Source organism: Chelon labrosus (genome assembly GCF_963514085.1).
Source record: "Chelon labrosus genome assembly, chromosome: 1".
Lineage (NCBI taxonomy): Eukaryota > Metazoa > Chordata > Actinopteri > Mugiliformes > Mugilidae > Chelon > Chelon labrosus.
This window is the reverse complement of record NC_140337.1, coordinates 8,651,971-8,662,690: the sequence shown is the minus strand read 5'-3', so window position 1 is coordinate 8,662,690 and position 10,720 is coordinate 8,651,971. Positions and strand designations below refer to the sequence as shown.

Below are 10,720 nucleotides of genomic sequence, written 5' to 3'. Positions count from 1 at the left end.
TTTCTTCCGTGTATGCTTGTTTTTGTATGTCTTTGATGATCACAAGTTCTGCGTTCTGTCGTTCACTGACTGTAGAGTGAGTGTTTGATTTGTCTTTCAGGAGTCGGCGTTTGAGACGAGCCACAGCACTGACAGCCTTAGACCAGGATGAGAATTTCACGAGGCGGTCAGACAGACTCACTTTTGCAGTAGTCTTTGTTAAGAATGTTTGAACCCTTTTTACTTCTGGGTCTCCTATTGGAAGATCCAGAATCACCTTGGCTGGAGGATATATTTCCTTTTCCCACAGGAACTTGGGACCTGTGAGCCACTCAGATGACAGTAGTTCCTCCACTGTTGTCCCTCTGGACGCATGGTCTGCAGGATTTTCTTTGGTGGAAATGTACAACCACTGCTGGGGTGCTGTACTGTTGCGTATCTTTTGCACCCTATTTGCGACAAAGGTGTGGAACCGTCTTGCTTCATTATGTATGTACCCAAGAGTAACCTTTGAGTCTGTCCAAAAGAATTCATCTATAGTGTCGTGAGTTAGCTCTTCTTTAAGCATGTTACTCACTGTGACTGAGACCGTTGCTGCTGTGAGCTCTAACCTTGGAATAGTGGAGACTTTTGTGGGGGAGACGCGGGCTTTTCCCATGATGAAGGCACAGTGAACATCTCTATCCCCATTTACAAGTCTCAGATAAGAACATTGTCCATACCCAGTGGTGCTTGCATCTGAGAAATGATGCAGTTCTCTTTTCTCCACCTTTCCAAAGTCAGTAGGCACATAACATCTGGCTATCTGTACTTTCTCCAGATTGATGAGATCCCTTTTCCAGCGCTCCCACCGTGGTTTCAGACCTTCAGGCAGTGGATCGTCCCGGCACATTTCTTGCAGGATCTTTTTGCCACTGAGGAGATAGGGAGCAACGAATCCCAGAGGATCATATACAGATGCGATGGTGGATAATATTCCACGGCGTGTAGGTGGTTGGTCTTTCAGTGTGATGTTGAAAGTGAAGCAGTCTCTTTCTACATTCCAGTGAATGCCTAGTGCTCTCTCTATTTGCATCTCACTGAAAGCAAGGTCCTTTGTTTTAATGTCAGTTGCATGCTCTGATGTTGGTATACTGTTTAGAACAGAGTCACTGTTTGATACAAACTTGTGTAGCCGGAGCCCACCATTTGCGCATATTTCTCGTGCCTCTTGTGCCAGCTGAATTCCTTCTTTCACTGTCTCTACACTTGTAACTCCATCATCCACATAAAAGTCTCTGGCAATGAACTGTGAAGCTAGAGGAAATGCAAGGTTGTGCTCTTTGGCCAGATGTTTTAATCCATAGTTTGCACATCCTGGTGAAGACACTGCACCAAAGAGATGTACAGTACTTCTATACTCTTGTGGTTGTGTGCTTAAGTCTCCATTTTTCCACCATAGGAAGCGGAAGTAGTTGCGATCAGTCTCTTGAACTTTGAACTGATGGAACATTTTTTCTATGTCACACATTAAAGCTATCTGATGCTGTCGAAAGCGTATGAGGATGCCTGTTAGATTGTTTATCATGTCTGGACCGGAAAGCAGGTGCTCATTCAGACTGGTTCCCTTGTGTTTGGCTGAGCAGTCAAATACAACTCGCAGCTTTTCTGGTTTCTTTGGGTGATAAATACCATGGTGTGGTATATACCATTTGTTGCCATTAAATCCATCATCTTTAGCTTCCTCAGCATCACCTCTTTTGATTATGTCACTCATGTACTTAACATAATCTTCCTTGTATCTCTCATCCTTAGACAATCGCCTCTTGAGGTGGTTAAGACGAATCTCTGCAAGCTGTCTGTTGTTGGGCATGTATGGTCTTTCCTTAAAAGGCAATGGCATTTCATAATGTCCTTGTTCATCCTTTCTTATGCCTTCCTTAAGTTTGTCCAAGAAGATGAGATCCTCTTGAGACACTGTTTTCTCATTTTCCGTGCTTTCTCTGAAGTCTCTCTCTAATGCTCGAATTGCATCCATAGGAGTTACTGGGGGGATCTCTTTTACAGCCACACGGTGACAGAGACCGTTCATCATGTCTGTTTCATGGTGAGGTGTTTCACTGCCAACTATGCTCCACCCTAACTCTGTTTGCACTGCATAAGGCTCATCATCTTTGCCTAGTATTACTTGTATAGGTGCTAGTGCCTTTGGACAGTTATAACCTATCAAGAGTCCAATTTCACAACTGAGGAGTGGTGGAACTTCATCGATGATTGGTGATAGGTGACTCCAGCGTTTGGCAGTTTCACAGGTTGGTATGTGTTCTCGGTTCACAGGAATATGGTCCTTTGTGTATGCAGGAGGGAGGAGAATGTGTTTTTCAGAATTGTAACCTCTAACACGGAGACCAGATATTCTCTCACTGTTTGTAACTGCATTTTCTCCCATCATGGTGGTGAGTTTTAGTTTTACTGGACATCCATTTACTTGTAATTCACAACTCACTTCCTGATCAATGAATGCAGTGTCACTTTGAGTGTCCAACAAGGCATAGACAAGCTTTTCTCTGTATGGGTTAACAGTAGTTGACACCCATACTGGAACAATCATTGAGGTACTAGCTGATTGTCCCTCTCTGGCGACATTGAGTGATACAGCAGTTGTTGTCTCTGATATGCTATTTTGCGTGGTGTCTGATGTATTCACTTGCCTTTCTCTTGTTATGTTTTTTAAGAAATTGTCATCATGAAGGCAGGTTGGGTGTTTTTTCGAGCAAGTGTCACATTTTAGGCGACGACGACACTCTTTTGCACTGTGGCCTTGTTTTAAACAGCCATAACAAAGTCTGTTCTCCTTGACATATTCTCTTTTTTCTTCCAGTGACTTTTCCATGAGGACAGGGCATTTATGGAGCTGATGTGTGCCTTTACATAATATGCATTGAGGCCCCATGTTTTCTCTCAATGATGTTCTGTCACTGTGCACAGCTGTTTCAGTACTGAATACACTTGCTTTATTTCTCCTAGTATCTTTCAGGTTATCTTTGTTACTGGATAACTCTGAAGAGCGAAGAGCATGGATGGAGGTGACTGGGTTGCAGGCAATTTCTGCTTCTAGCAACAGAAAATCAGCAAAATCCTTGAAACTTGGAAAGTCTTTGCCATCTAACTGGGCCTTTGTAACTTGACGGTTCCATCTAGAAGCTGCCCAGTCAGGCAATTTTTGGGTCAGTTTTTGGTTTTGCTCACAGTCATTTAATATTTCCAGGCCCTTTACATGGGGAATGGCTAGCTGACATGCATTAATGAAGTCTGCAAAACTCCTTAGTCCTTCAGCATCCTTAGTCTGTATCTTTGGCCAATTTGATAATTTCTCTCTAAATGCTCTTTGGACAACAAAAGCCTGGCCGTATCTCTGATTTAGTTTTTTCCACGCATCTTGATAAGCTTGCTCATCATTTCTAAAAAAGGTTCCTTCTAAGCATTTACGAGCTGGACCACTGACATACCTTTTTAAATAATACAGTTTATCACAGGCAGAAATGCCCCTTTGGTCTATTAGTGATATGAAGGAGGCTTTCCACTCAATAAAATGTATTGGTTCACCATGAAACACTGTAGGCTCAGGTATTGGAAGTCTGTTAAGTGTGATACTGTCCTGAACAGCTTGTGCTAGTTGAGCAACATCAGGGGACGCTGACAGCACTGTAGGTGAGTATGGCGCAGGGGGCTGGGGGGCTGAAAGTGGGCTCATCTGCTCCACTCTAAATGATTGTGCATCACTTAACTGTACCATTTCTCTGTTGTAGGATTCTAGTCTGGCCCGTGCTGCCTCCACATCTCTTTCAGCTTTTAGACGTTCCAGCTCAGACCTTTGAATTTCAAGTTCTTTCTGGTGTTGTTCTTCCAAAGCCTTGATCCTTTCCTTTTGTTTGCCTTCCTCTTGTACGATCCTATACTCAGCCTCCTTTGCTGCAAGGTCTGCTGCTGCCTCAGCTCGTCTCAAAGCGATGCATGAAGATGAGGAATGATGAGTGATTCCTGATGGTGCAGCAGTGGAACCATAGATGGAGATTGCATAATCACGATCTAGCAGCTCACGCAGACGATTTCTTTCAACTTCAGCATTAAAATCTCCATTAACGCCTGTTAGTCTTTCATATATGACTTTGGTAATGTCATGAGTCACTGCTTCACATGCATCAATTTTCCTCCTCAAATCAGCTGATGGTGCGATGTGAGTTCTTATTTCAGTGTAAAGTCTCAAAATGTCATCTCTTTCCTTTTCTAAAATGTCCACAAGTGATGACATGAGTGCATCACTTATATCTGATTTAAGTTTCTCTCTTGCTTCACGTGCTTGCATTTTCCACTGTTCATATAGGCTTATGAGTTTCTTTTCCTTTTTACTTAGTTCTTCTTTTTGATAAGCAAGCATTTTTTCTGTTGGGACTTTGGGACGCACAGAGCGGCGAGGATCCTCTGTGGCGTTCTGGACGTTACACTGTAGCGCAGCCAACGTCTTCTCTTTACACTGTATCGTTTGCCGGATATCCTGCCTCGTAATTTCACTCGCATTTTGAAGCAGTCCTTTATAGTCCTGAATTTCCTTTTGAAGAGTAACAATCTGTCCATTAATGTCCATAAGGCTCTCGGATGAAGCTTGAGTGTCTTCCATACTTCTCTAATGTTTGTGAGATCAACTTTTGCTACTTGCTGTGTCCGTTATCCGTTGAGCCGTTGCTAAGACGCTGTGCAGCATGGCAACGGGGCCAAGCGTTGATATCCTCAGCGGCCGGCAGCGGCGATTTCCTTCCTCAGCGGTGGCAAGCAGCAGCGTCAAACTCTTGCTCATCAAGCTCTTACTGTAGCGGTCCCCGGTCAATCAATGGTTTTACTTTACAGATATTGATGAGACGTTGGTAGATTTTCGCTCATTTAATACCGTTCCATTCAACATCCACCAACACCGTAAGAGCTTGTTGCCATTTTGACAGGGCGCTCAAAAATATTTACATCAATTTACAGAGTACACTCCTTTCTTCCCTTTTTGTGTACTCTTATCCGTTCACCTTCCTCCGTCACCTCCGTAGCCATGACAACATACACGAACATTCGAAACAACACAGAACTATGAATATGTATTGCAAATAAAACCATATATTGCTTCCAAGTCTTTTACAGTGTCAATCACTGCTCATGGACACGCCTCGACGGGTCGCATCACTTGGCCGCGGGCGTGTAGAAGGAGCCGGGACGTAATCCTCGTCTGAGGCCTGTGCCTCAGCTTCACTCTCAAACGTCGAACCACATCAACAGGTAGCGGTCATATATCTACCACATAGCAAATTGATAAATCTAAACTGTGGAATAAAACGCCACAATGAATGCTTCTAACTGTTATTGATAGCAAACATCACCGATGTAGGCTACTTTCAGAAACATCCTAACCTTGGTTTTGTCCTAAAGTTGATTATTGCTAAATACTTTGACCTAAAGTATAACGACTGTATCGTTGTACTTTAGGTCAAATTATTTAGCAATAACGAAGGGTATTATAAAAACTATTTTGTTGTTGTTACGTCGGTGTGTTCCATGCTAGTTTGTTTACTCGCTCTCTCTCGGTTCTCTGCTCGTGCACAGTATTCCAGGGCCAATATGCACGCGCTCTATCGTGCACAGCTCTCCCTTGTGGGGGGAGGGGCTTGGGAGACCGTTTTGGGTTTTAGCGGCTTTAGCGGAAAGTGGGGAGGGACTGAGAAGTTGTCGATGTTCAAATTTTTTGGCTAAATCCTGGATCTTCACAATCCTGCCTACTGCACCTTTAATTTTAAGCTTTAGGTTTAGACTTCTAAACCTAAAGCTTAAAATTAAACTTGATATGATTTTCAGTGGCTATGTATCACAACTGATAAATGGCAATAACAGGTAACTGTAATAATCCTTTATTAGGTGTTTACTATGCTTTCTTATGTCTCGAGTGAATGTACTGAACACGCTCCCTCAAAACTTGCGACATCTGTGGCATTGTGCTGTGTGATAAAACTGAAAATTTCAGAGTAGCCTTTTATTGTGGCCAGCCTAAGGCACACCTGTGCAATAATCATGCTGTGTAATCAGCGTCTTGATATGCCACACCTGTGAGGTGGGAAGGATTATCTCGACAAAAGAGAAGTGCTCACTATCACAGATTTAGACAGATTTGTGAACAATATTTGAGAGAAATGGTTATTTTGTGTATATAGAAAATGTTTTAGATCTTTGAGTTCAGCTAATGAAAAATGGGAGCAAAAACAAAAGTGTTGAGTTTATATTTTTGTTCAGTGTAAATATCCTTATTTCACCCATACTGAGAATGACACATACTTTTCTTGATACCAAACAGTAAAAACAGGATGCGAACCAGGATATTTAACTAGACCACCCCAACACAAATAGTAACTGGTATTTCCTCCGTTTAATTTGTTGTGATTTCACCACTATGTAAGAAGTCCTAGTATAAAACTGACATTACCTCATTGAACCATTAGATGTCCTACCAAGACTAAAAATCTGCAGCTGCACAGCTGAACCAAGCTACAACAGATAATAAGATGACAGCGGGTTAACCAGTGTTTATATTTCCGTTCAAATGCGGCGTGACACAGTTATGGCCCTCGGGTAATCATAATCTTTGTTATTCTTCATTTGAAGAAGAGCTCTATGTGCTGTAATCCAAGATTCATCAAGATTCATCTCCTCCAGACTATTTATTTCTTCGCAGAAGAACTCAAAGAGGGTCTTGAGTTTTCCTGGGCCAAACACAGTTTTGGTTGATGGCACACAATCTGGCCACTTACGACCCAACCACAGAGGTTCTGAGGTTTGTCATTTGTGTCATTTGAACTCTTGAGATTGAACTTGGGAGCCTCACAGGATCAGATGGACGCAAAATTGGGCATTTGCTGTGACCATAACGGCACATAAGCATAGGTAAAACACAGCTCTGGTCTTCACCTTCTTCCTCAGTCGTACACCCCATCTACTTTATAGTCTTCTTTCTTTTTACATTTTAGTGATTTCAGCAAAACAGAATTTATTAGCTCCAATTCCTACATCAAACTCCATTGTCATTGTTTGAAGTACTAAAGACAGTTCTCACCAAGAGGAAGAGGAAACTTGACACCAGGGTGCTCAAAGGGACACATGGATTGACGACATAAGCAGTTTTAATGTTTTATTTGTCTACTTGGGCAACTCAATAACCTGTTAGATTTGTCTGCTGGGACAATCAGTCTATCAATGTTTTGATAAATGTTTTATTTTAATGTGTATTTTACTATTGATTAACTCTGCAGCTCAGTTTGAAGATTTAAAACCTGAGAAAGTTTTAAGAGTCTTAATCCCCTTTTCCCGGTGGGATGTATGTGACAGGCTCCATTATGACTTGTGATTGATTACAAATGTAAAACAATAACAGACGCTTTTTTTGTGAATTTACGTAACTGCAGAAACTGGGCTCATTTAGAGAAGAGAACAGAGCAGAGAAGAGAAGAAGTTGAGAAACAGCTTAGTCACGGGATGGATAGATGTTCTTTGAGAAATTTTTGAGGAGTGTGCTGCGATATTTCCCTTTTTCTCCGCTCATGTAGCACACACTAAGAACTGATTACTAGCCTGCAACAAGCTGTTTGCAGTTCACTTTGATGAAAGACGTTTTAATTTGTAATCCAGCAATCCACCAGTACAAAGAGTTTAAACCACAGCTGTTAGTGTTTGAAATAAAAAAAGCTTAAACTGTCTCCATGTGTAGGCATGGTACATGTATATTTTGGTGGTGATATATTCAGACCGCACCAGGTTCAGTGAAGTTATGCAAAGCTTTCTATGAATTTGCTTAGACAGAATATGTTTGTCAAATGACATTACAGGATCGAGCTCTGTTAAATATTTCACGCACATTTTCTTTGGATTGGAGAGATCTGATGGACAAATCTTTTCTTAGTTGTGTCTTCACACTGTTCCTGAGTCAGCATGTTATTGTTTGCCTCCATGCCACAATTCATTTGACTCCTAGATTAAGTTCAAGGCGGTATGGCTCAACAACTCAAACGGTACATGCACCTAATGACTCAACAATCATTTGTCTCCTTCTCACTCCCACACAACAAGACTATGGTCGCACTTACTTACAGCACTATCGTTCTTACAGTTATTAGGAATTCACATAGTGAAACACTAGATCAAATCGATATCTCTTCCAATGTATGAGAAGATAATAAAACACGTCATGGGTGTGTGCCAGCAAGTCTCAGGATCACCATTTAGGTACTATTTGCTTTGATGCCAGGTGCAAAGGTTTCCCAGCAGAACATTGTATTGTCACAAGATGGTCAATGTTATTCTCTTCACCTGTCGGTGGTTTTAATGGTATGGCTGATCGATGTACACCAAACTATGTGGCTTACTACATTTCCTAAGAATTAATTATCACACTAATAAAAATAGTTTTGTAGTGAGATTATGCAGCTGTACAAACAATAGCAAGAACATTGGTCATTACAGTGAAAGCACTGTTAAGGAATCAATTCCACTTTCTTTTCTCTGGCACAGAGCTCTTGCCCTCTAATTTCCTATCTACTACTAGTCATGCAGTTCTGTGCTATTACTGTATAGCATGTTAACTGCTGTGTGTCCCTCCTCACATCTGTTCCCCAAACTGCTCCCAGGGCACAATCTGCTTAGAGGCTGCAGCCCACTGCTCCAACTGTACACACTACTATGTGAACGAATTAATGGGTCAAACAGCAGGAACATAATTTCCCCTCAGGGATCAATACAGTATAAATGATTATTATTTATTTATTAAGGGAGACCTGCACAATATTAGGAAGGTGGTTATAATGTTATACCTGATGTATGATGTATGTTATGACAAGGGTTCTTGTGTTTTAATCAGCCATTATTATCTGAGTGTCTGAACCCAAACGGTATAAAGAGTAAAGAAAAGGTGTAAAGGGCAAACATTTCTCAACATTTATATCCTGTCCGTATACCCTGCACAGGAAGCCTTTAAAAGGAAGTGGAACTGAGAGTGTCAATGGATTCTGAGGAAAACTGAAGCGCTGGCGAAAGCAGAGTGGGAAGACGTTTCTTCATGCAGTTACAGAGAAACCGGTCTTGGCCGTCGACCAAAGTGTGAGTGTATATAAAGGAGGTGCAGAAAACATGTAGCTCACAGTCTTGCAATCTTGTGCTGCTTGAAGGGTGAAAAAGACTCGCTGCATACGTCATACCTGAGGACAGGCAAACGCTGCAAGACCTCACTTAAAGACATCAAATATTTTAACTTCACTCACCAGTATCTACCACCTCAGAGGAAGATGAATTCTGCAACCCAATGCATCGTTCTCCTGGCCTGCCTTGCCATTTGTTGCTCAGCTGGTAAGTGTACTAATTTATTGGATAACAGAGAGCTATACCGCTAGTAATCAGCTAAAATATGCCTAAAAACATATGCTGCTTAAGGGTATGACATATCTGGTAAAGGTGAAATATGTATCTGTAGTTGTTCTACATCATTTATACTGTGACTTTTTTTTTTTTTGCAGCTGTTATTAAAGACTGCCAGTGTTTAAAAACATCCAGATCCGCAACGTGGAACTCCATCATTGATGTAAAGGAGTATGATCCTAGTCCATACTGCAACAAGAGACAAGTCATGTAAGTAACAGATTGATCCAGCCCCGCTCCCACACTGAACGCTACAGCATGTCATTCATACCATTCTCTGTCCAGCTGTACAACAACTCACCCTTCTGTAACAGATAACCCCGTGTTATTCATGTTAATGGACACTACTGCACCTTACACCTTACCCTGTATATATAATTTATATTCTTCCATCTCTGTTTCTTGTACATTTCTATCCATATGCTAATATGCTAATTTGTACATTTTTGCTTATGCTTATTATGCTAAGTCTAAGTCTAAGTACCTGCAGTGGCAAGAGAAAAAAAAATTGAAAAGTCATTGATTAAAAGGCCAGTTTACATTGCAGTTCTCTACTTGTTTTGCAGTATCATGCTGAAATCAGGCGGCTCACGGTGCCTTGACCCTAAAATTTTCACGAAGGCTGTTGTGCGTAAAATGTAAGTAAATAAGCATTTGTTTTTATTATTCTGACATTCCCATTTAAGTCAGTGGGCTGGGTTAAGGGTGCAGGAGGATTGCAAGACTGTAGAATGCATTCATTTTCACCAGTGTACATAATGTTTTGGAAGCTACGTTGGCTACTTATCTTTGGTTGAACATTTGAAGTAAATATTGCTTCATTTTAAGAGGTGGCTAAATGTTTTCCTCTTTTATTTATTTATTTTTTTTCTCTTCATAGGAAAGACAAACTTTCCAAAAAGATGAGCACCACCACGCCAAAAACAACGACATCAGCCCCGACACCGCAGCAATAATTAGAAAGTCTTCGCTTGTCACTGTTACAGTTGGAGCAAGGCTCATAAGAGGAGAGAAGCCAGGTTCGCAGTGTTAAGACATGGTTAGTTGTTGCTTGTGTCCACAAACGAAAGGGCTGTTTGCAGCTCTGCACGCTGGCAGCTAAAGGTGACAGCGAGAAGTAATATTTACTTCTCCATCATCCATGAACACTTGGGAGATGTTTTGTGGAGTGTCTTTAACCAATGACGCAGGTGGATTCATGAAGTTTGCTGGTCTAAGCAAAGACAGGAGCTATGTTTAATTAGGAGAAAGTAGTTTGTAGTCTGTATTT

General features: G+C 41.4%; 1 protein-coding gene across 1 annotated transcript; it reads left to right on the top strand.

Annotated features, from left to right (window-relative positions):
• Nucleotides 1-8,979: 8,979 nt before the first annotated feature.
• LOC311491193 (C-X-C motif chemokine 9-like) lies at nucleotides 8,980-10,406 on the top strand (the record flags this gene model as incomplete). Its single annotated transcript, XM_084549051.1, has 4 exons — nucleotides 8,980-9,381; nucleotides 9,549-9,660; nucleotides 10,017-10,088; nucleotides 10,331-10,406. Exons 1-4 carry the CDS (start codon nucleotides 9,321-9,323, stop codon nucleotides 10,404-10,406), a joined length of 321 nt encoding a protein of 106 aa, XP_084405177.1. The 5' UTR covers nucleotides 8,980-9,320.
• Between the last annotated feature and the right edge of the window lie 314 nt (nucleotides 10,407-10,720).